Source organism: Crinia signifera, chromosome 7 (assembly GCF_055691185.1).
Source record: "Crinia signifera chromosome 7, ASM5569118v1, whole genome shotgun sequence".
Taxonomy (NCBI): Eukaryota; Metazoa; Chordata; class Amphibia; order Anura; family Myobatrachidae; genus Crinia; species Crinia signifera.
Genome location: NC_139223.1, coordinates 117101980 through 117128975, shown reverse-complemented (window position 1 = coordinate 117128975; position 26996 = coordinate 117101980). Strand labels below are relative to the sequence as shown.

At 45.8% G+C, this 26996-nt stretch overlaps 1 protein-coding gene across 1 annotated transcript in view; it reads right to left on the bottom strand.

The window, feature by feature from the left end:
- The window catches only part of GYPC (glycophorin C (Gerbich blood group)), a 40441-nt gene extending 22496 nt beyond the window's left edge, over positions 1–17945 (bottom strand). Inside the window, exon 1 of the mRNA XM_083153659.1 lies at positions 17791–17945. Coding sequence (XP_083009785.1) covers positions 17791–17827 — 37 coding nt within the window. The 5' untranslated portion in view covers positions 17828–17945. The remainder of the gene's footprint in view (positions 1–17790) is intronic.
- Between the last annotated feature and the right edge of the window lie 9051 nt (positions 17946–26996).

Sequence of the window (26996 nt, the reverse complement as noted above, 5' to 3'; positions counted from 1 at the left end):
GTTAAATCACACAACACAGGGCTCAGGGCTAAATAAATCACAACACAGGGCACAGGGCACGGGCCACAGGACAGCCCGTGGACAGTGGACACAGCTACCGACACACTGGACACATCCCCTTGTATTATGGACACTGCAGCCCCTGTACACAGTGTGTACACTCAGCAGCACTGCAGCCCCTGCGTGTGAGCACTGCAGCACCTAGTTAGTTAAATCACACAACACAGGGCTCAGGCCTACATAAATCACTACAACACAGGGCACAGAGCACAGGGCACGGAGCACAGAGCACGGATTTTCCCACCCACCCTCTCCTAGAGTGAAGATGGCGGGGCGCGCGTGTGTCTTTTATAATATCCCGGTCCCGCGAGAATCTGACAGCGCGATGATGACGTTTTGCCTCGTTTTCGGTCCGGAATTCAGGCGGGAACTCCCGAACAGAATCGGATCACGATATTCTGATCTGACGGATCCCAGAGATCCGGACCCGCTCATCTCTAATTGCAATAGTAGAATATCTCAGCGCTCCTACGTGGCCCTAGGGTCACTCTCTTCTGTCTTGCTCCACTCCCTTCTCCCTCCTTCATGGTCAGCCTCCACTCATCCTTGCTCCTTTCAGCCCCCAGCATCCCCTCCCTATGTGTATCCTAAAGAGGCATACATAGGTTCCAATTTTATCCTACTTTCTAAGCAATCTGTGTAGATCGTTTAGAAATTAAGCACAAATCGCTCTGTGTGTACACCCTATAGCAACATCGATGCACGGACCCACTCAATGCTATCACCGGCTCAGATAATTAATGTGTGCATGCAGTCAAAATCTAGTTAGATCGATCAGTAATTGAGTTTAAATCTCTATGTGAGTACAGAAACAGATATAGTGATAGCGATCTACTATTTAAGGTAACTTTTTTTTAATTTGCTTAGCACAAATCTCAACACGTGTAATAGAGATCCAGACACACCGGGAAGTCCAAGGGAAATCACCTAAATCCCTTAGCACAATATGCTAACACAAATCTCAACATGTGAATGTCCCTTAACTCTTGCCATCAGGGAACAATCTGGGGTGATTCGTCTCCAAACAGGCACAGCTTCTTTCATTAAGTAGTAGGCAGGCAGCATAAGGGCATACCATAATAATAATAAAAAATATATTAATAATAAAGAAATTGGGGCTTAATTTATTATGTGTTTAAGCATTCACCCTTCCAGAAGTCTGCAAGCATTTTTATGAGGATACCAACAAAAACGAGTATCTTTAGCAGTATTTGTGTGAAATAATGTGATTATTAACTGTGTAAGTGAAATGAAATGCATTTACTACTGTAAGTGATCAAATAAATTCCTCTGTAGGCTGTGTTGAGGATGGGAGTAGCAAGGTTGCAAACACGGACATGGCCCTTATCTGTTGCTGGTACCAAACTCAACATATTCCCAGGGCTCACTTCAAAGGCCAGCCTCTAAGCTTCCCTCCCTGACGCCTTCTGCACACGGCTGATAAACAGCTCAGCTCCTCCTCAGGAGTTATCAGAGCTGCTTGAAGTAATGTCTAGCTGGGAAGATAACAGGCATGTGGGTGAATCCTTAATACCTCTGCTGTACTGTGAAGTCATGGCAGAAGGCCCATGTCATTAGGGCAAAAAGCTCTAGGTGAGAAAGGAGCTGAAACTCTAATCTTAACCCTGTCACAGCTAGAGCAGTCTCTCCTTTCCCTGTTCATCTTTTAATGATTTTTCCCTGGATAAATTATCCTAATATTTCAGTATTAATCAAATGTGCAGTACATTGCTCTTTCTTTTCTGTATGTTAAATGCAATTTGTACAATACAGTCTTATTTGCTAGGCTTTACACAAAAAACGACACAATCATTAGCTTTTACCATAGGCAAGGTGCAGGAAAGTAAAAAATGCAGCCAAACCTCAGAAAATTCAGTTTTTGGAGGTTTGGCCGCAGTCCGAATATGCACAAAGCCCGGAATTTGGTAACTTCCAGGGCTTGGCTGCGGTGGTCAATGCGATTTCAAATCTGCTTTGCTGTGAAGGGATCCAACCAGATCCTTCCCAGCATCCCCGGCGGCGCACACATCACTGGAGCAGATAGGACTCTGGAGTCCAAAACCGTGAGGTCCTTTCACCGCAGAGGATGGCTCCTACCGCAAGAGCCGTCCTTTACCAAATTCTTCATGCATACAGCATTACTTTGCAGCATGTTCTATGTGAAATGAAGGCATGTGCATCGGAAAAGGGGCATGGAAAAAGTGTAGAGGATATGACCTCATGGTTAGTGGTGTGGCCTTGCACCCCAAACTTAGGCTGATATGGTAATATATATGGTGCAAGAGGTCACAGGTGCAGGAACTGGAGCACGCAGGTGGTCACAGGTGCAGGAACTGGAGCACGCAGGTGGTCACAGGTGCAGGAACTGGAGCACGCAGGTGGTCACAGGTGCAGGAACTGGAGCACGCAGGTGGTCACAGGTGCAGGAACTCGAGCACGCAGGTGGTCACAGGTGCAGGAACTGGAGCACGCAGGTGGTCACAGATGCAGGAACTGGAGCACGCAGGTGGTCACAGGTGCAGGAACTGGAGCACGCAGGTGCAGGTGGTCACAGGTGCAGGAACTGGAGCACGCATCCTGATTTTTGACCACTCATCTAATTATAGGCTACACCTTCAGTGGTTAAATGATGAGTGTGAGACAGCACAGCACGAGTAGTATATCCCACCTGCTGCCTATCCCTAATGTCTACATTTCAACTATGCCAACATAACTGTCAACATTATGGTTTTGACATTACAACATTCTCAAAATTGACATTGCCATTGTGAACCTTTTGAACCACCTTGGAAGTGGGAAATTGATTAGAAATAGAGCGGTAACCAAATATTTTGATGCCCTGGGCCAGAAAGAGCACCCCCCACTTCTTAAATAGGGTAATTAAGTGGTCTCATTACTCTGGGAACATGTCAGGCATTTTCGCATTACTAATCACTACTGTATAGCAGTGTTTTTAAACCACTCTGCCATGGCACACTAGCTTGTCTTGAGATTTTATCAAGTGTGCCACCAGATCTATTGATGTCCACACCATACCTCCCAACATGACCCTCTCCAGGAGGGACACATTGTTCTGTTTCTGCACTTCCCTCTTAATTTATAATTGCCATCACCTGTGTTGAAGCACCTTTCTTATCAATTTACCTGTTCTGCACAGGTGACAGCAATCATACATTAAGAGGAAAGTCCAGGAACAGAGCATTGTGTCCTTCCTGGAGTGGGTCATGTTGGGAGGTATGCCACACCAGTTTACAGCCCCCACCACCACCAGTTCAACTGTTTTACACTGGTATCTTGTTTTCATGTGAGGACCAATGTATTTTATTTTTGTTACCATTGGTGACCAGTGTTATTGTTTTTTCATATGGGAGCCAATGGGAGGTATTCAATCCCGGGTTCCGACTGTCAGAACGTTTCATTCCTTCCAACAGAAATTCAACAATTGGTATTCAATGTACTGAATGTCGAGTGTCAGAAAGTCCACAAATCGGCAAAAACGGCTGCGGATTGTCAAAAAAACGGCTGTGAATTCCATAATACGCGTCTCTATCCGACAAAGCTGATCAAACTTGTTTTAACGTCGGATCTGTTTTGACAGAAACTGCCTTAATGCTGTCAGTAACAGCAGCGCTGAATATGCAATGGCCGCTATTTCCTCCAGCGGAAATAGCGGTCAGGATTGAATAGCCCATAATATATTTGTTTTTTTTTTATCCTGTGGGGGCCAATGTGTTTTTCCCTGTGGGGGCTAATGGTGTGCCTTGGCAATTTTAACATCTTGTTTGGTGTTTCACAAGTAGAAAAATGGTGAAAACCACTGCTCTATAGCATCTCCCCATCACCACCCTAAATAGCTTATAAGCAGAGTCCCCAGGTAATAACAAAAAACAGTGCAGTGTGCCTGGCGGCCTTCGGTCTGAGGGTATTTAAAATTATATAACTATAAATACCCACTAAAAGAGCCTTAATATCATCTAAAATAGAGAGCAAATGCCATACGGCTCTCTCTCTCTGTAAGTTCCTTAAATCGCCTTTTCCTGGTTTCACACCATTTCACTGCAATCTGAGTTAATACAGAAAAGGTTAGAAAAATGGACCCTGAAAATCAGCGGGGAAAATGCTTTTTATGCAGGCAGAGGGTAAGATATTATATTGTCTTGTCTGTTCCTTGCTCTTTTCTCTCAAACCTCTGGGCACGTTGCCCTCCAGGTCTCAGCCAGCTTTAATTGAATTTAGACTATTAATTTTATGAACTAATGGAAAAAGAGACCCCTGGGATGTTTTATGCATTTAGCACAATGTGTTCAAAGAATAGAAAGCCAGCACTTTCCAAGTAAATCAAGAATACCACATGGCCCCACAACTGCACACAGCAATGTGGCGGGCTAAGCCAGGCAAGGCAGACATCACCCAGATTGACAGCTGCACAGAAAGGATTTCATCAGATGCAGGCTGGATTCCAGGAGCCCACGGCGTACAATAACATGCCATCTACTGTATATTCTAATATGCCGCTCTCCGCCGAGGGGGAGCTGTAATGTATATAGAGCAATAATTGTACAGTCCTATTTAGATTATATAGCAGGGCCACAACTGGGGGGTAGGGAAGCTCTAAGGCTGCATGTGCCCTGGGCACTGGATATCAGGGGGTGCCAAAAAGCAGCATATATTAGTGATGGCAATCTGCAGCAGCAGCACCTGGGTAATGTGAATTTTAAGTAGGGGCAGAGGCAGGGAAAAGAGCTCTGCCTGCAAACTGCTGGGGTGTGTTTCTGTGCATACCTGGTTAGCGCTGACCCTAAGCTAACCCTGCAGACCACACTGCGGCAGTGCAGAATGCAGCCCATTGGCCATCTTAGAATGGCAGTGGCTGCAGGAGCCAATGCTATTCTGCCCACTATTGATGTGGCTGCTGGTGGGAAAGGAGGGATCGCAGCAAGTACTGTATCGGAGATTCTTGCTGCGGTAACTCCTAGATACATTTGGTCGATATTTAATATTTGCGGCTAGCCCCTGAAATCTGGGAATTGGCCGCAGATATTCAATGGTAAATGGGCCCCAATACCCAGCGTACTAGTATTCTGGTGTGTATGCTCTATGTCGCTGACGATGCGCACTCATGGATGTTGTAAACTGCATTCTCCATTGGCCGTACATGCATCTCAATCCGAGAACAATGAGCTGCCAGCATGGGCAAGTAGTATTCACTGCTAGGTAGGCATGTGGTAAGACTTGCCGCGACAGACTTCATTAACAATTTCCTTAATTTGAAAAATGAATATTAGTCTGCAGCAATCAAGATAAAACTTTCTAAAGTAAAATACTAGCCTGCAGCAATCAAGATAAAATTCTGCACCTCCCTAGTCACGGCCCTGGGTGTGGCTGATGTCCCCAGTCACTAGGTCACAGCCAGTAAAGGCACTGATCCTGGAGGGGTACTTTCTTACATGCAGTGCTAATTGGACATGGATGCTGGTATAGAGATGTGCATAGGGTAGCCAATCAACGGGATCCTGGGATGTGGCCCGAAAATTGATTGCAGTTCACAATCCTGGGGTTTTGGGATTAGAGTGTGCGTGCACAGCGTGGCATGGTCAGAGGTCACGCTGCACAGGCCGTCGGCAGCACCCCAGCATCCCCGATACTGTCCGCCTGCCCCGTTCCCTACTGTGTGAGTAAATGTGTGGGGCAGACGGTTTGACGGGTGGGTGGTGGCCACCACCAGTAATAGTAGGTGGAAATAGTTCCCCTACGGACCTGCACAGTCATTCCAACGGTATAGCCTGCCCCACCACCCATATAAATTGATGATGCAAGTGGCACTGGCATCCCTGATGAGCTGCAGCCATTTCCACCATCCGCATGTTCTAGTTGTTCCAACAGTGGCCTGCCAATGCTGGAACTCACTGGAACACTTCATCCACTCCTCAGGTCCCAGCATCTTCCTTTTTTCTGGCACTATGTTTGTGATGTCATGCCATCACTGCCTCTGAACTGAAGAAAGGCAACTAAGAGTCACTAGAGGTCCAGGCTCAGTGCATGCTGAACACAGGGTGAGAGGAGGCTGGATGAACACAGAGTCAGGGAAGCAGCTGGAGGGACTCAGAGCATGGAGCTACTAGAAAGACATGGGCAGTGAGCTGCTAAAGTGATAAGGAATGATGTGTATCTTGGGGTTATTCTGGTTTTATTCACTAAGCTGCAAATTTGCACCCATTCGCAGCCTGTGTTGGCACACACTGGTTGCGACCATGGAATGGCTCAGAGCAACCTTAGGGATGCATGGGCATTCTGAAGTCGGCGGGCAGCTGAAATCCGATGTCAGCTACCCACCCCTGACGCCAAGTCACCGGGAGATTTCAATGGGAATTCCCAGCGTTTTCATTGGAATGCCCATGAAACTCTGGGCGTTCCCATGGGCAAGTCCCCTGGCCGCCCACCCGCCCGCCCACTGGCCACAATCTGCTGTTAGCCATGGACGCATGCACCCAGCACATGCGCAGAAAGGTGCATACGCATTTAGAAAACATCAAGCTTGCATGTGAATTCCCATGCGAGCGAACAGACTTGAATAAGGTCCAGTATGTAAAGTGGGCAAAATTATTGTGGACATTGTGGGGGTGATTCAGGTTGGTTTGCAAAAGAAAACTCCTTTAATGGCCAAAACCATGTGCACTGCAGGTGAGGCTGATGTAACATGTGCAGAGAGAGTTACATTTGGGAGGGGGGTGTTAAAACTGAAATCTAAATTGCAGTGCAAATATAAAGCAGCCATTATCTACTCTGCACAGATTTTCTTTTTTTTTTTTAGCAAACTAACCTGAATCACCCCCTATGTGTATAAGGAGCACTACTGTGGGCATTATGTGTGTAAGCTGAGCTTTTATGGACATTATGGGACCTATTCAGACTACTATAGGAAGTGTCTATAAGGGACACTACTGAGGACAATGGGGTTTATTCTGCTTGGTACGGTGGGACCGTATGCGGGCGGATCGTTTGTTTTTTTTTCATCTGCGCATGCGTAGCTTTCGCAATGTGCACTTGCGGCGCCCTCACACCGCTCACGGTTGGGTCTCTCAGTGCGAAAAAACCTGTCCGCAAGAGCACGGTCATTGTGGGAGGCAAGTGGGCGCTTTTAGGGGAGCTGCCAAAATAATGAGGAAAACTGGGCGTAAACATGGGCGTACACGGGGGTGTGCACACAAAATGCACGGTGCCAAAACCGCCTCGATCGGCGAACGCACCATGCATTTTTGCCCAAAAACAGGCCAAAGATAGCTTCAGACCACCCCTAGAGATACCGTATGAGAGCGGACGCCTGGGTCCACTAATTAACGCTGATTACTAGTCAAACACATACACCTGAATGTAATAAGCTATGCTGCAGGCTATTTCACTACCTGCAAGCCACACACAGCCCTCAAATACATTGGAAGCTTATCTTTCTACACTTCTCAACATGTCAAGGTTGGTTTAATTTTAGGTAATATTCATTGTAAGACCTGCTTATATATGTCAAGGTAGTTATTTTATAACCATCTACACCAAATCAGAAAGTGTTTTTGTATACTATAAAAAGCAGGACACTCAATTCACAGAAGTCGACATGTGTCAACTTTTTCACTGTAACACAAACATACCAGTTTTTTCTTAGGAAAAATACACATAAACCACTTCTAAGAGCAACAATGATATTTTTGGACTCAATTTCTACTTGCACTGTGGCGTACGCTCAGATGTCGGAAGGTGTCGGTGTGAAAACGGACAAGATCCGTCAGTGCACTTTGGCGTACACTCTGATGTACGCCAGGTATTGGTGGCTAAGAGGGAGATCCGTCTGTACACGGTGGCGTACGCTCAAGTGTACGCCACTCCCCATTGTCGGTGTTTGTGACCGTCCGTGTGCGGCTGTTGTGTGGGTGGACTTTCGCTCACCGTGAGCGTACGGAAAACGTATGGTGAGACGGACCGTACGTACGTTTCACCGACCTAACCAGAATAAGGCCCAATGTGTATAAGGGACACTACTGTGAAGCAATAACATGTATACTGGTTACTACTGCAAAGGGGCACTACATGCGTTGTAACGTGATATAATTGTGCTAATGTATGGTGTAATGGGAATTACACCTAATGCGGTGTGTGTGTGTGGAGGGGGCGGGGGGGTGGGGGGTTACGACAGGGGGGATTACCGTATATACTCGAGTATAAGCCGAGTTTTTCAGCACATTTTTTGTGCTGAAAAAACCCAACTCGGCTTATACTCGAGTGAGGGTTACCTTGCAGGGACACAGGGAGAAGGGAGGACGCAGCTGCCACTGCCGGAAGTGCCGGGCCGGGATGTGCGACAGCCGGGACGCGTAAAACAGCACGCCCACTATTAAGAACAGGCCGCACACAGCCCAGACCAGCAGCAACCTCCGTGGGAGCCCGCCTCCCTTCCGCCCACCTCCCGCAGCACGTCGGTCGGGGTGACAAAGATGCTGGAGCATCTTCTCACTGGCCTGCTCTTCCTGGGGCTCAGACTGCCTGCGCTTCACACCGTCTTGACATGGACGTCGGCGGTTGTCTCCTGTGCCAGGTGGGTGCTGCCGGAATCTGTTCTATTAGTGCTGCAGATCCCTATGTCAGGGAGATGGAGGGGACTGACCCACCTACTGTCCCCAGCTGGGCTCTGCTCCCTGCCCTGTGCCCCAGGGGTCTACTGTGGTGCTGCTCCCTCACTGTCTGCCTCTAGTCCTGGTGCTGGGTACCCCCTCTAGTCCCTCAAGGTGTAAGGTACCCTCTACTCTGTCCCTGATACTGGACCCTCAGTGGGTACTGGTCCTCTGTCCCTAGTGCTGGACGTGCTATCACACCTGCCTGGATGCTTTCTTCCTCCATGTGGTCCCTCACTGTGCAGTTACTGGGTACTGTGGCCCCTTGGGTCCCCCTCACACAGCTGCAGCCTGAGCTTCCCACCCTTCCAGGGGTCACCAGAGCCTCCCCTAGGCTTATACTCGGGTCAATGATTTTCCCCAGGTTTTTGGGGTAAAATTAGGGGCCTCGGCTTATATTCGGGTCGGCTTATACTCGAGTATATACGGTAGTTCCATCACCTCTCCAGTACCACTTTAAGCCATGGGTATATATAAATGTGTACTGTATATTAGATTTAAACCAATGGTGTATATTAAATTTACTGTAAGATAATGATTTAATAATGACTGGGTACTGTTTACAGTGCCACATAATTGAGATACAGTACTGCACTGTACAACTATTTTATAACGTTTTCTTGCAGTGGGACAAGGACATAAACAACCTTAAACTACACATCATCTATCTCAGTGATTTTAAACTTTTTTCAACTTGTGGCACAGCAAACAAGATTTTAAAATTGCTAAGGCACACCATCAGTACCCCTCATGGAAAAATGCACACACAATTGCAACCACAGGGAAAAAAAAAAAACCCATTGGCCCCCACATGATCAAAAAAAATCACATCAGCCCCCACATAAAAAAAATCAATTCATGCACACTGCTGTTGGTGGTACTTGAGGTTTGGAGTACAAAAATAAAACACATTTGAAGTACATAGTCTGCGCCAGGCTTATCTGCTTGCAGAACACATGAGAGACCTGATGCCGATGCCAAATATTTTCAATGTGGAATGCCCCAGGGTGTAGAGTTAAAAATGCATCTCTGGCTCTGGCGACACACTTGAGAACAATTTGTTGAAGTTTGCCTATATGACAAATGCATACATGATTTTGGGGGTCTATGTACTAAGCCTTGGAGAGAGATAAGGGAGAGAGATATTCTGCTTGAATCGCAATGTGTGTAATTTTTCACTCGTCTGCCACTCGCATATGCTGCCGCTCCCCTTCGCAGGGTGAATTCCCCCGCACAGCTGGGGAAACACCTGCATCTTTATATGGTCGCCAACCATCAAATGATGTGTAAGGAACTCGATATACTAAGACAGGTGTCTCAGCTTTGAATGTATTCCTAAGGGAAAAATGACAGGCAGCTGACATTGCCCACAGCACCCACGTCACTGGGTGATTACCATGGAAATGACATCGAAACCATGGGCACAACTACCCGCTGTTGTGGGTGCGAGCGCACGGCGAACCCTCTGTTCACCGTGGCCGCTGGCACATGCGCAGAAATAGACATGCGCAGATAAAAACATTGCGATCGCATATGAATTTGCATGCGAGCAAACAGACCAGAATAAACCCTCAGTGTACAGAGATAATGTATTAATCAGCTCCTAACTGCCATGTTACAGACTATTTGAAAAACGACATGAGCTGGTTGGTTGGTACTTTAAGATAAAGAGGTGTACATAAAGAGTGAAACATGCAAACAGGTGAAGAAAATGCTGGTATGTCTACTTCCTAAACAGCTGGCATGCCACAGATGAACTTCATCTGCTCTTGTATGTGTATTCTCTGTGGCGGATGCGTCTCCTTTCATACTGTGACAACAATAATCCACAACATGGCTTACATAAAATAAACAGAATTGATCGCTCTCTCTGTTTTTAGGTTGCACTTGACCTAAGAGCTTACAGCATGATCTCGCCCAGAAAAAAATAGAGAGAAAGAGTTGACCTACTGCACTTCAGATGATTGTCTCACAGAAATGTTCTGTGTTTTTAAACACAACATCATGCTTTTTTTTTAAGTGTAAGTAAACCTACGCCCAGGATCCACACAGGATTGAGACAGGATGCAGGAATATCCTGTTTGGATTACAAGAAGATTGACTGTTGGGCCATTAAAGGACAGATGGGAAGCTAATTGAGTGTGATGGTAGCTGCTCCATAACATAATACAATGTGTGTACAGTTAGCCCCAGGACTCTGTACATGAGAGTGTGGGGGAAGCTGAACATAAGGCTGGTGGGATGGCGCAGCATCAATCACGCTATACCATGGGTGTGCTAAACACATTGCTCTCGCTCCTGCTTATCCAAAGGACCAGTAAACCCAAGAAACAGATAACTGCATTGTATAACCAAGCTACCAGTAATTGAGACAATTATACTGGCAACTGTTTTACCTTTCACATCTGTTTAAAGCATAGTTGCCTACCCTCCTGCATTCTGCAGGAGACTCCCTGAAATAGCAGCAATCTCCCTCTCTCCCTCATTAGTCTAGCAATCTCCCCAGTGGCGGAACTTGCGAGTGGTTGGCCCAGGTGCAACCACACGCAATATGCCCCCCCCTCCACCACCCCAACCCAAGTTCACAATATGCCACACAGCAATGGATGGCAGCAGTGGGCCCCTTAGTCCTCCGGGGCCCCGGTGCAATGCACCTGCTGCACCAATGGTAGTTCCGCCTCTGAATCTCCCGCATTTCACCTAGCCCACATTACACTGTTACATTTTGGGGAGAAACGGAATGAGAGATAGATACATTTACATTGAATCAGAGCCATTTCCCAGCACTTTACCAAGTACAGTAGCTCTTACTAACTGCTTTAAGGCTCATCTACATTTGTATATAATGTGGGGTACACACCAGGACGACCCGCTCACGATGCACATCGTGAGCGGGTCGTCAGTGGCTCGTCCGACCCGCTCACAATGACGCGGGGGGGCACGACCCGCTCACGATGTGCACCGTGAGCGGGTCCGATCCGATGCCGACCCGCACCCGGCTGTATGGTCGTCATTGAGATCCTACCTGCAGCAGGTAGGATCTCAATAACGACCGACCGACCCGCGGGACCGCGCATCGGATCGGTATCGGTCCACACCAGGTCAGAAAAGGGCCCGATCAGCACACAATCTACATCCAATTGGTCGGAATTGGATCTAGATTGATGGGATCGGGCCCTAGTCGTCCTGGTGTGTACCCAGCATAAGTCATTTTAAAAGATTCCTCTCAGATGTAGCAGTACACACCAACGCTTCTAGGTGCCACGTTTACAATCTCTTTTCACAATCTTTCCATATATGGAACTAGACACGCCCCCCTCAATGGGGCCGCTTTGCAAAATTCTACTACCAACTATAATCTCCCTGAAACTAGTTTTCAAAAGTAGGCAAGTATGGTTTAAAGACATTACAGAATGATGGCACTGTAGGCATAAGAAATCAAGGGGCCAATTCTGGATCCCCCATAGTGATCCGAATTCGGCCCTTACCCGATAGTCTAGACTGTGAACAGCCCCGGCGAGTTGCTCATTTGATCAGAAGTTCGTGGAGTGGAGGGCGGTGGTGGTGGTGCTGGGCCATGGGAATGCCCAGCGTTTTATGGGCATCCCATGAAAACATTGGGCATACCTATGGGTACGCGGGCGGGCTAATGCCTGCCAGGGGAGGGTGGTTGACATCACATGATGTCAGCTGCCCGCCCTGCCTTCCTCCCGGCGCCTGCAAATAAAATTGTATTTGCAATGACAGGAAAAATCATTCGATGGTCACCGAACATCGAATGATTTCTCCTGCAGCGGCGGCATGTGAGGGGATGTGTCTTCCTCACAACCAGAATCAGGCCCCAAATGTAATGTAATTTAATGCAGTTCTGTCAAGATTAGCATTTGTGAATGCTGCATAAATAAATCCATATGTTAGGTTTATACGCACTCAATAGACAATGGTTATTTATGTTGGCAGGTTGGCATATTCTATGGTGTAATTATAATAGTAAATTATAAATCAATTTAAATGAAAAGCCTAAATTTATAAATACTTAATATTTTTTATCCTTTACACTCCTGCAAAGAGGCCATTACTATGAACAAAGCTTACAATCTAATTGTATTACCCGGGACAGTAAGTCTCCTGCTGTAACGGCTCTGACATAAAGTGGACTTGGCACTGATCAGAAGCAAAATCACAATCGAGTTTAGATGCAGAACAACTTTTCACAGGGCCACAGTAATACAATGTTCAATCTCTGCCTTTGCTTCATCATTCCATACTTTAAATCTGCATTTTGCAAATATTGACACACACACACACACACACACACACTGTGACCATGCTGGACAGTGCACAGACACACACACACACACACACACACACTGTGACCATGCCGCACAGTGCACAGACACACACTGTGACCATGCTGGACAGTGCACAGACACACACACACACACACACACACACACACTGTGACCATGCCGCACAGTGCACAAACACACACATACACACTGTGACCATGCCGGACAGTGCACAGACACACACACACACACACACACTGTGACCATATCGCACAGCATACTTGCCTACTTTTGAAAACTAGTTTCAGGGAGATTATAGTTGCTAACAGAATTTTGCAAAGCGCCCCATGCTCCACCCAAAAGGCAAGTTTAGTTCCATATATGGAGAGATTGTGAAAAAAAGATTGTAAACGTGGCCCCTAGAATCGTGGGTGTGCAATTTAAAATGACATATCCAAATGTAGATGAGCCCCATAGCAGTTAGTAACACCTACTATACTGTACTTGATAAAGTGTTGGGAAATGGTGCTGATGATTCAATGTAAATGTATCTATCTCTCATTCTTTTGTTCCCTAAAATGTAACAGTGCTAGGTGAAATGAGGGAGATTGCTAGACTAATGAGGGAGAGAGGGAGATTGCTGCTATTTCAGGGAGTCTCCTGCAGAATGCAGGAGGGTAGGCAACTACTGTATGCCGCACAGTGCACAGTCAAGTGATATGATCACTGTATATTGTGATCCACAAATATGTGACAAAGTAGAATGAAGCTGATCCACTGAACATATTGTGGATACCGGACCTCTTCCGATGTGTTTGGTTAGTATTGCACAGGAAGCTAAGGAAGCACAGGAAACTAAGATAACATTTTTTTTTTTTTATCAGGACAGGCATCTGTAGGAAACAGACACCACCTGAACGCATCTGAGATCTGACTGCTACTTCCAAAGACATCATCAGATCATCATTGCACGGCCAGTCTGTGTAAGCCGAAAAATTGCGCACACAGGCCATCAGATCCCATCTGCTGGGTCCAGTAACTCTGAGTCCAAAGGCGCAGACCCTAGAACGGTCCCAATTGCCCCCCATTTGCCCTTAAATGCTGCAGTATGAAAATCATGCTAAGGCTACTGTAAGTGGAGATTGCAAGCTTTCACACATTCGACCCCATGTCGACATTTTGACAATCGACCTAGCCCATGTCGACCTAATGCTTGTGTTGCCCTAATAACATGTCGACCTAAGCCCATGTCAACCTTCCCACATGTCGACCTTGGCTCATGTCAACCTTCAGTGGTCAACCCAATGCATGTTGACCTTAGTGCTGTTGACCTAACGTCCGTATACCATCATGACAGCCTAATGATGGCCACCCATGCAGTTGGCCACACAGCAGACATATGGGGGGTATTTTGGTTGGTTCTCAGCCTTGTGAGTACACCAAACCCCGCCTTGCGAATGGTGGGACGCCGTCCCACCATTCGCAGGGCACATACATTCGCATGGCATGTGAATAGATATTTTACATAAACTTCCATTCGCATGTTAGTGGGAGCCACCCACATCTTTCGATGGTCACCGACCATCGAAAGATGGGGAAAGTGCAAGCATATTTAAACGCAGCGTTCTAATGGGAACGCTCATGAAATGCTGGGCGTTCCCATATGCTAATGGCCCAGCCTGCCACCCTCCCGCCCTCCACCCACAAGGATGGGTGCGTGCACCCAGCGAACAATTTGAGCATGAGCAAACATCGGACCTGTGCGAATGAACTCTGACCTAAGTATTAAAATTATATTTCTATTTTCTTTTCAAAATGAGGCAATCCTGCTACCCTTGCATATTTAGGGATGCATAGGGGCTGATAGTTAAAGGGTGCATACCTCCCAACTTCTGTGTTGGTGAAATAGGGACACTCGAGCGCCCGAAAAGGGGGCGGGCATATGCAAATGAGGGCACAGCTTATGCTAATTAGTCACAACCTAATTTTCATACGAGAATAGACGCTGTGCGCATAGCGTCTATTCTATTAGATTGGGGGGTCTCCCAACTGCCACCCCCCGCAGCGGGACAATGCCTGCCGCGGGTGGGACAGCGGGACAGGACCCGAAAATCGGGACTGTCCCGCTGTAATAGTGACAGTTGGGAGGTATGGGGGTGTACACGCCTATGTGTCACTGGCCACACCCACACTGATTTCACTTCTCATAACAGGACCTTCATTTTGAGCCCCAGTTCTATGTGGCCCTTAATCCGGCTCATGTGTCCATAGGTCCTATTACAGATTGAAGATGAATCAAGTTTGCAGTCATTTTAGGGCCTCATCTGCTGAAACTGCATTACTCCTATTAGAAGTGATATGACTACATTTGAGCTTTTCAGGTGTTTATATTCCACTGGCATTATTACCCAGCTGAACATTTTCTGCCCTGTGTTAAAAATCATCACACTAAATTGAATTTTCTTTTAAACTGATTTATTACTATGTCGATATCTCTTCTAGAATTCTGTGTCAGCTGAATATTATCAAATAAAGTCTTTTTTTCCTTTCCCTCCTGTGTCTGAGGGCGATGCTTAGTTATCTCCTGCACATCCCAAACATAAAAGTACATACTGGATAGGCAGTGTTTAAATCTTCTGTTGGTCCACTACAGTTCCCAGCATGGCCAAGCATTCTGGGGACCTAGATCAGATAAGCAGCAGTCTTTCGCCACCAGCCAAATGAACGCTCGCCCCCTACCAAGTGAATATACGATCCACTATGCTCACACATCCATTCCAATGTGAGCGTACAGCCACAAAATATTTTAGGCATTCGCAAATAAAAGTCGGTCCAGACTGTGTTTTATTTGCCTCGGAAATGTCTGAGAATGGGACTTGCGCTGACGTCCTGTGACGTCAGGCGCCAACCCCATGCAGGCTTCCATATGCCTTCGTTCACATGGGGACACCCATCTTTTTCTTGGTGTACCCACTGTATTCGGTGGCATGCCCAGGAAATGCTGTCCGCCCACTGCCTGCCCCCCTCTGTGCGAACACCATGGCGCATATGATAGGCGCTCGCACAGTGGCCCTGCACATGCATTTAATCGCACACACCCATGTGCAGAGCCGCACCATTGGCCTGTGTAACAAATTCAGGAACATACGAGCCAATCTGAATCACCCACATAGAGTGCACTTATGCTGTGTACACACGGTACAATCCAGCATGAGATTTTGATTATATTGTCAGTACAGTACAGAGTTAGCAGTATAGCAGTCGAATAGCAAGGGAATCTCCCCGTGTGTACACACCATTAGACATGCGCGTGACAAGCCACCTACAGTAGGGGCACAAGTGCAAATCCAAGGTATTTGTAAATTTAGTTCGCTGTGTGTAGAAAGCGCAATTGATATACAGGGGGAAATTTACTAAAGGAAATTTGTAAAAAAAATAGGTGTATTTGTATCCAGAAATACACTTATTTTTGACATTTACTATCCCAAAAATACGGCAATTCATACTCGTATTGATGTGCTATCAATACGAATACGAATTGCCGTATTTTCGGGACAGTTAATGTCAAAAATAAGTGTATTTCTGGATACAAATACACCTATTTTTTTACAAATTTCCTCTAGTAAATTTCCCCCACAATGTCAAAGTGTTCATATGTGCATGCAACCAATATTCCAACAATTAGATGATGAAGGCCTCACACACACTACAGTTAATAACACTCAGGTAGCATTCTGTTTCGAATTGCATATACTGTAGTTATATCCATATGGATTTACTGTATGGATGCATTTGAAAAGCCCATAGAATATCCAAGTACTGTACATTGCAAATGGTAAAAATAAAAAAAAAACAATACCAGGCTTTATTTACTAAGATGGAAGTTCTATTGAAGATGGGAAGTTGCTATGGGCTACCAATTAGATTATATCTATTGTCTTCCAAAAAGTGCTAAATACTGTATATAAGTCGATTCTGATTGGTTGCTATGGGCAACACTCCATCTTGAAAAGAACTCCCATCTTAATAAAATTATCCCCACTGTGTGTAAATAACAGACTTTTTGGCTAAGCATTTACTACCATACATTGATCTTCAAAATGACAGCCACAGTGTTGCTGGGATTACAGCTGGGCAAACTGCAGAAATGACACACAGTTAACCCAGGTCAAAACTTTCAATCCCATTGAAGTGTGACTGTCCTGGCATCTGTCTAGTGTTTCACATCCATCCTGGTAACTCCACATAGAGATAAATCCAAGTGCCTGCCATCCAGCATTCCCAGTGTGTCATTCTTTTAATCCCCAGTGATATTTCTGAATATTTTTAGAAAATTGTGACACTTCCTCTGCAATTCTGTTCTCCACACTTAGCTGCAAACTAACAGAACTACAGTCTGTTGGGATACGCCTGCACAGTTATATCCATAATACTGTAGACTGAGGCACATGATAAAGCAATAGCAGACAACGCATAAGACTTGATTCTGTACATAAACTTATCACACGACGGAAAAAGTGACATTTTCTATGTATTCGTTTTGTAGATATTAATACCTAGAACTGGTTTAACTCCAAAGTACCTGAAACAGTGGAAATTAAGACAGTACAATAGACATAACATATAGCAAAACTGTATTGGTGACTGTTACAGTCCTGCTTGTGCCCCAGGTACTAGACTGCTAGCTCTGTTGGACAGGGGGACTGTAACTAGGTCTCTGGTAGTGAAGAGGTTACAAGAAGTGGGAGGTCACGTAGATCCCAGTGTGGGCCCATACTCACATGGAGGATTGATGCTACTCTGGTTAATTGAAGACATTGTTACAGGAGTCTTCTGGGGTGGTCACAAAGGGGGTGAAGGAAGAGCTCTCGGAGCAGACACTGGTTACTGACACTCTGTAAACTAGAATAGAAACAACACATGTGTCAGAGGCTGCAGATCATAGCAGGAGGGGAGGGGCAGGGAGTACAGATAACAGGAACTGTTTTTAGACTGACTCTGCCTTTAGGGTTGCACTTCTGGCAGAAGAAAGTACTCAACAACTTTCGCAGGGAGCAAACAACACAAAACTGTTTCATCTCTCAGAGAGGGTGGAATATACAAGTACTATATGAACACAAGACATACAAATCATACAAGATACAATAAGCAATTACAGTATACTTAAAGGACTAACTATCTGTCAAACAATCGGAAATATTAGGGATGGTATCATCTAATCACTGAGAATAAACAGCTATAGACTTAGATACTGCATCAAAGGACATGATCTCGTGGCCATTACAATTAGTGGCTGAAATATAATGCCCCATAAACACGAGGTGACGGGAGAAATGTGCTACAGTATCTAGTTAACCCTATCAGAGCTATCTAGTTAACCCTTTGACGTATGTATATCCAGCTGTGACACACACACATACCCTGCATACGCCGATTCCCCCTCGCTCCGCTTTTGGAGAGCAGGGGAACCGGAATATGCGGCCGCAGAAGCATCGAGACACGGCTAAATGCAGCGGCTCCCTGCCTTAACCGCGAGCCTCGATGTTTGGGGGAATTCTCACTGTCACAGGATTTCCCCGGTACATAATATAGGGTGAGCGGTCGGTGCGGGGATTAAACAGCATGGATCCCTGGTTTTGTGCGATCTCCGCCGTTTAACCCCCTCGCCGCCCGCATTGAATACGGGCCTTAGAGTGCCAACATCTCTGTGATATGTGCAAATATCTGCTTAAAATGCCAGCATTGCTCATATTTGTTATATAAATTCAAAAAGAAATATGTGCAAAAAAAGATTATATTTCCTATATAAAGTAAACATTACAGGTCATGGGGTATATTCAATGCGGCCGGCGAGGTATTTAAATGGCGGGGATCACCGTTTAAAACCCCACGCCGGCCATTCACCCTATTCAACACGGCGAGGCTCGCGGCTAATGCAGGGAGCCCGCTGCATTTAGCTGCAAGCTTCACTGTTTTATCTGCTGCATACGCTGCTACCCCCTCGCTCCAAAAACCTAGCAAGGAGGGAAATGGCGTGTGCAGGGGGTCAGTTGAATACTGACCCTGTGAGCTGTGACAGCTGTATTCAACACGGATGATGACCTTGCACATGTGTGTCTGTGTGTGTGTGTGTGTGTGTATATATATATATATATATATATATATATATATTAATCTTGTTTTATAAAGCTGAATTCAAATCTTTAGCCCCATACACACTAGACCAGATAGTAAAAAATATCGGTACTTGTTTCCTAGCATGGTGCCCATTGCATCGTATACCATAAGACTAAATATGGTATACAATGGGATGCAATGCAACGCAATATTGTACAAAAAAATATTGTATCGCATCGTATGCTATAAAATGGCATACAATGCGATGGTATACGATTTTTTATTGTACAACCACCCTGATGGGTCCTTACAATGTTAAATGCCCCCCCATTGTCAACGCCACCCCCAGGATCAACGCCAACCCGAAGCATGGCGGGCGCAGCAAGCCCACGAGGGGCGGTGGTTCGCGTCGTCTGACCTTTTCATACCCCCACGTCGGCGTGGAGTTGATTTTAGATAGTGTGGCGAGGGCAGCGAGCCACTGAGCCCGAAGCGTGGCGACGCGCAATACATGTAAAAAAATACACGTCCCCTCGCGGGGCTCGCTGCTCTCGCCACGCTTTGGGCTCGGTGGCTCACTGCGGTCGCCACACTATCTAAAATCAACTCCACGCCGACGTTGTTAGTGGGGGTATGAAAAGGTCAGAGGACGCGTACCGCTGCCCCTCACGGGCTCACTATGCTCGCTTCAGGTTGGCGTTGATCCTGGGGGTGGCGTTGACAATGGGGGGGGGCATTTAACATTGTAAGGACCCATCAGAGTGGTGGTACAATAAAAAATCATATACCATTGCAGCGCATCGCATCGCATGTATCGTATGCGGCTATATGCCATGCGATGCGATCGCATAAGATGCCATAAGATGAAAATCTTGGGTGCCGTGCTAGGAAACAAGTACCAAAATATCTCTTAGAAGAGCCCTTTTACTATCTTGTACAGTGTGCAGACGCAAACCCACTCCTTTGTCTGAATGAACTGACAAGGGAAGTTCACGTTAACGATGGCTGCAGCATGGCCGATGCTCCCTCTGAAGCATAATGGTAAGGATTAGTCTTACCTTCCTTGCAAAGAACTGTCAGGATTCTCACTGTCAGGATTCCAGTACCAGTATTTTGACAGCTGGCTTACTCAACACCAGGATCCTGTACAGTGGGGCAAGTTTCCTCCAATGGACCAGTGACAAGTTACATGTTGCCCCCTCCAACACACGCACAGACACACACAATGTGACACTTAGTCTGTGCCCCCCCCCCAGCAATACCAAGCCTGTTCCTCCTGCATACAGTAACACCCAGCCTGTACCTCAGGGTATGGGTGTCTGTGATGGGCGCTGACAGAGAGTGACCTAGGATAGCGAGACAGCCTTCCTCTGGTATGCCGGCGTCTCTATTTGTCGGTGGCTTAGGCTAGGAAAACCAGGAAACCATTCACCTACTGACTGTGATGGCAACCGTGAGAAGTGGTGCCTTCTTCAAAGCAGGAGCCTGGCGGCAGCTGACTTCATTGGCACCAGGAGTTTTGGCCCTGATCCCATATCCCATACCAACTATAAATGAGCGCCAATTCAGTAACATAGTGCGGCACATATAAAAAGTTTATATAAAGACGTAAAGGTGCATACACCTAGACTATATTGTCAAGGGTGTGCAAAATAACAACCATCAATATATTCATGCATATCGTATAGTGTGCACACACTGCAGTTAACAATGCACGCTTCTTCGGGTCGTTGGCGATATCCTCCATCATCTGTACATGCAAAATGACATAGGATGTTGATAGTGAGAGCCATGCATGAAGCAAGTCCCAGCTCCCATCCACCTGCCAACCCCGCCCCACCCAACATCATTTGTTGCTGCTGGCATGGGCAAGTGTGCATGCTCTTGACAATGTCAACACCCAACGTCTGCACCAGATGTAGTAGAAGCATCAGTTTGTTCAGTTTAAAATGCCCACATACAGATGTAGCCGCATACATCTTATCAGTGATGTTTATTTACAGGCATACGCACCACAGCATGCTGCAGGGTTCCCAGGCTATGAATAGTCATACTACTGTAGGTGATGGACCATAGACTACTATGAGATGCACATGCATACGCTCGAGCACATAATAGCCGCGGGGACCCTAGATGCGCCATCCATGGATAGCGCATGGCTACATCTGTATGACACAAGCAAACGATGTGTTGGTAGTAATGAAATTAAGCTTATTATATTAGCAGCTTGAAAACATCAATTGAAGAAGACGAAACGCGTCGCTGGTATGTTTTTGATATTTTTTTCCAATAAGTTTGTATACTGTACCTTTGTATCCTAATTAAACTGGCTAATCAGGGTAATAATAAGCATTTGTTGACACTTCAGAGAGTTCACCATTGCAGGGGCAAACGCAGGATTTTCAGAAGGGGGTTTCCAAAGAGGGGCGGAGCAAATCACGGAGATGGACACTTAGGTGACCCAGTATATGCCGGGTCAGTTAAAGTATTATAGATAGACCAAATATATATAAATAATAATAATAATAATAATAATAATAATAATATACACATATATGGGGGGTGCTATGAGCGGAAGCTTTGATGTCCCGTGGGTGGTAGGGGGTATTATATCAACCGCTCAGCATGTAGGGCCTGGATCAGTAATTTCCACTAATTACCCCTTTACTGCACAGTTGGTGGGAGAAGGGGGCATTGGGCTGAATGAAGGGGCTCCTGATACATAACTTCTAGGGTCTTAGAGGATGTTTAATATGCAGAGGAGGAGTGTATAGTGGAGTGGGCTTATTATTCATAATTTTCTGGTGGGAGAACAGCTTGCTTGACTGTAGATATCTCCAGTTCCCGGAACTAGATTTCTTAGCTTTTAATGGAATTAAAAACTAGAGAATCCCACCTACCAAATGGTGGAAGCAATCCGCCAACGAGTATATAAAACTACATACCAGGTGTGTGGAGCTGGAGCAGTAACCAGCTGCTGGAAGGCTGATATCTCTGGTTCTGGGCACAGTAGAGACAAGCTACTTGTGTCCGTCAAAGGGGGAGAGTCCCAGCTTTTGGAATATACCCTCAGAAAAACTAATTCAGACAGAACCTGAAATATCTTACTGGGAAGAGCAATTAACAGGCTTGGATGGGGACCACTGCTTGGAAGTCTGATATCTCTGGTTTCCCCAGGGCCAATTTTTTAAATTCTTGTACCCATGGAAAGAGTTGGGTACAAGGGTTTTGGGTACTCAGAAACCCCCCCTGCGTGCGCCACTGCATTATTTCAGTAAGTACACCTGACATTAGGCATAGGCACCAAGTATAGGTTGCACCATGTTCTAACACTACTAGTGCTGTGTTTACATATTTAGGAAGCCATATTGAGAACAAATACCTTGACTTTTACTATATTCTTAATGCACTTAAACTAATCTGAAAAGGTGGAAAAAAAAAAAAACTTTGTTGTGAAGAAGCTGGAATACTTTATAATTAATAAGGTCACTCCCTGAAATGAGAGTAGCAGCAGTCTGCAGAAACAGGAAATACTGTAACATAATAAGATATTATTCTCTCAGCTGTCTGCATATGAGGATGCTTTTCAAACAAGTAGGATCTGTAACCACTGAAATCCCATGGAGTATTTTATATCATATATAGAGAAGTACTGGTTACACTGCAGAGAAAACATGCAGGAATTCATACCTCCCAACTGTCCCAGTTTTTTTTTTTTTTGGGGGGGGGGGGGGGGGGCAGTTGGAAGCCCCCCTGCTCAGCGCTACACAGCATCTATTCAGAGAGGCAGAGGGGCTCAGGCCATGCCCCCCCATAATGACAGAAGATGGGGGCATGCGGCCGGTGCATCCAGGCGAGGTCACACCCCCTATGAGATAGGCTACGTCCCAAATTCTAAATCCCAAATGTTGGGAGATATGGAAATATGTTGTTTCTTATCATGAGAATTAGGCCCCAGTAATCTCTGACAAAGGATATATGTAACACGGTACCTCGATGCTTGGCACCCTATTCTATTCTCCCTCAATGCCCTAGTTGATGGTAGGGCATGAATTACTGCCTATCCGCACATGTCGGCTCAAAAAAAAAAGTGAAAAACCCATGTTGACCTTTTAACTGTCGACCTTCCCAATGTCATCCTGATGCATGTGTCGATCTTATGACGTGCCGACCTTAGGCAAAGCGACATTTTGTCTGTGTTGACCTAAGGCCTGTCAATCTTTACTGGTCAACCCAATGTATGTCGACCTAACTACTGTGTCCCCACAGCCTAACCCTATCCCCCCTGCAGCCTCACACTAAAGGCCCCCATACATTAGGCTGACTTTTTCTAAAGACAAGTCAGCATTGATTTCCACCGAGCTCCACCGGCAGCTCCCCGGGAGAGCTCACTAAGATTTCGGATTTGAAGTGTCATTTTTTTTACGGGTGATAAATCGTACCAGGATTTTTGAATTCTTCCCGGTGCCTGCTGCACATCGGACCCCAGTCCCCGCCCACTACACACCACACCCTGGTCACTTCCCCCCAGACCTTGATCTCAGAACACCGGACCCCATCCGCCGAACGATGGACCCCGCTCTCCGACTTCCACACACCGGAGCCTACTCCCTCCCCACCGGAACCTGCTCCCCGAACACCACCTGCCGTACACCAGACCTCCTTCTCTGCCCACCGGACCCCTCTCACCCGAACACCAGACCCCGCCTGCCGCATGATATCGGATGCCATAAATTGCAGTGTTTGATGGCTGATGGCTGCACATAGATTTATCTTATGTGCAACCTGTCCGACCTCTGACTTTGATCTGATGCACACAGGACCATGCATCAGATCTGATCGGAGCGGTAGCAAGCATTCAGGAAAGGGGGGCTTAGGCTTAAGCACTAGTGATAGGCTGTAGGGCATAGGGAAGAGGGGTTAATGTTAGGCTGCTGGGTGTGGGGTTAGTTTTAAACACTAGCGGGGTACGGGGTATAGGGTTAGGCACTAGCAAGGAGAGTTAAGACCCCCCCATACAGTATGCGATTAGGGCTCAATTTCACCTGTTTCTGGCAGATCGGGCCAAGAAATTGGATGATATCAATCCAAATCGCCCGATTTCTCAGCCCAATATGCTGGAAACGGTTAGAAATAGAGCACAAATTTTGAACGCCCACTACCACTCCCCGGAATACTGTTGATATTCTGGTATCGGCATTCTGATATATTTAATGTTTCTGTGCCGATCTTCTGGTTAATGTTGGGATGTTGATATTGTTTACTGAATGCCGGCATCTTGACTGCTGGGATACACTGGGATGCTGACTGTATCCTTATTTACAGGATTTTACAAGTGGAGATGTTGCCCATAGCAACTAATCAGATTCTACTTAACATTTATCTAGCACCTTCTAGAAGTTAATAGCAAGACTGGGCAAAATCTCCACTTGTAAAAACTGACACCACTGGCAATTCTAACCCATAATACCCCTAATGTTACTGAGTTTAACATTGTGGGGAACCTACAGTTGGGTGATTGCACAGAGATGCTCAGACAGCTGCAACGCTACTTTAACTATTTAATTGCCTGTGACATCCCTATCCTTACCTTTGCTTACATCAAGGTCCTTGAACAGTAGGACAGTATCTAATACAATTCAAGATATTGGCAGCTGAATTGGCCTGGAATGAGGAAGCCTTTCTTGCGGCCTTTATGAATGGGCTCTCTGACAAAATCAAGGAAGAGCTTGCAGCAAGAGATTTACCCTCTAGACTTGAAGATCTGATCTCCCTTTGCACAAAAATTGATTTAAGGCTGAGAGAGAGAGAGCTCAAGAGAAAAACCTAAACCCCTCTCATTTCTTTTTTCCATAATTCTAAACCTCCACCACCACCAGCGGAGGAACCTATGCAGTTTTTTTTTTTAAACAATTTTTATTAAATTTTTGCAATAGACATATCAATGTTGAATAAATCAGATCACATACAATTGCCATTCACCTCTGACATAAGATAGTCATATATATCAGGATTATGCAAGGTAAGAACTGAAATCTATGAGTATAAGTAACTTAGAAGGAAGTTGTCCACTTCCCAGGAAGCTGGGATAATAGGAGAAATAATTGTACCTATTGAGATAGTAACACTGGAAATATTACATAGAGTGAATGTAAACATATAAATAACAAGTAATGTACTGAAAACTACTGCAAAAATTTTCAGGAGGATGAAGGGGGAAAGAGTGGGAAGGGGGGGGGGGGGGGAGGGGAGTGTTATTGGGAGAGAGGGAGGGGGGATAAGGGGTGGGGGGGGGGGGATAGGAAGAGATTGGCACAAATGATTGTAAAAAGAAATAAGTTAACTGAGGAAGACCGAAACGAAGAGTAGGCAAAGAAATTAGGCTGGGCATATTTGCTTATTATTATTAAATGGGTATGGGTACAGTGAAAAATATTAAAATAGGATGTTATCCAAGTAGTGTTCATGAATGGTTTTAAAAGCTCCGCTTTAGTATTGGGGGAGTGTGGAGATGAACGGCTGCCATACTGTATGTCAAAAATTTTTTCGAGATCTCTCTTCATTATGGGCATCCATAATAGATCATCTTTCCACAAATATCAAGTGAAAGAGTTTTTGTTGGAGTTCATTTAGGTTGGGAGGTGTTCTGAAGTCCAATGGATGAGGATGAGTTTCTTAGATACAGTTAGAATCTTTACCAGAAGAGGGATAGAAGTCGAGAGATGTTGTAATGAGGGAACCTATGCAGTTTGACCGTTTCAAATTAACTCCTGATGAACATAAGTGTTGTCATGCTGAACGCCTCTGTCTCTACTGTGCCGATCCACATCACACCGTTGATTCTTGTCCCAAGAAACCGGGAAACGCCAGAACCTAACCTGTAAGAGAGAGGGCAGGTTAGGGGTTGTTGTTACCTCTCCAAATTATAAAGACTGTATTCTTCAAGTATCTTTGCAAGTCCAACATCAGTTCAGACAATTGCCGGCTCTCCTAGATTCGGGAGCGGCAGAAAGTTTCATCACCACCGATGTTGTCAAGCATTGGCGTCTACCTACCATACCTCTCCAGCATCCGGTTTATCTCACCACTGTAAACGGTAGTCGTATTCTAGGTGAGACTGTCACTCTTCAAACCCAACCTCAAACTTTACAAGTCGGACTTTTACATTCTGAAAAAATTCAGTTCTTCGTCATTCTTAAGTCCTCCTACACAATCGTATTGGGCCTCCCCTGGTTGCATGCCCATAATCCCAGTATCAATTGGGTCACGTCCCAGGTCCAAGCCTGGGGTGCCACTTGCACTAAATCATGTCTTAAGTCTGTGGCACCTACATGTCAAGTCTCTCTTCAAGTTCCCGAAGGGTTACCTACTCCATATCAAGATTTCTCTGATGTTTTTTGTAAAAAAGCTACTGACAAATTATCTCCTCATCATCCTTGGGACTGCACAATCAACCTAATGCCTGGGAAGAATCCTCCTTGGGGTCGCACCTACCCTTTGTCCTTGCCTGAGACACAGGCTATGTCAGAATATATACAGGAAAATCTAGCCAAAGGGTTTATCCGCCCCTCTTCTTCTCCTGCTGGAGCTGGCTTCTTTTTCGTCAAGAAAAAGGATGGAGGGTTACGACCATGCATCGACTATAGAGGGTTAAACGAAATCACCATCAAAAATCGTTACCCGTTACTGCTCATTACAGAACTATTTGACAGGATCAAAGGGGCTACCATCTTTTCAAAATTAGACCTCCGAGAAGCTTACAATCTCATTCCCATTCGTGAAGGAGACGAGTGGAAGACCGCTTTTAATACCAGAGATGGACATTATGAATACCTCATTATGCCATTCGGCCTGAGTAACGCACCAGCGT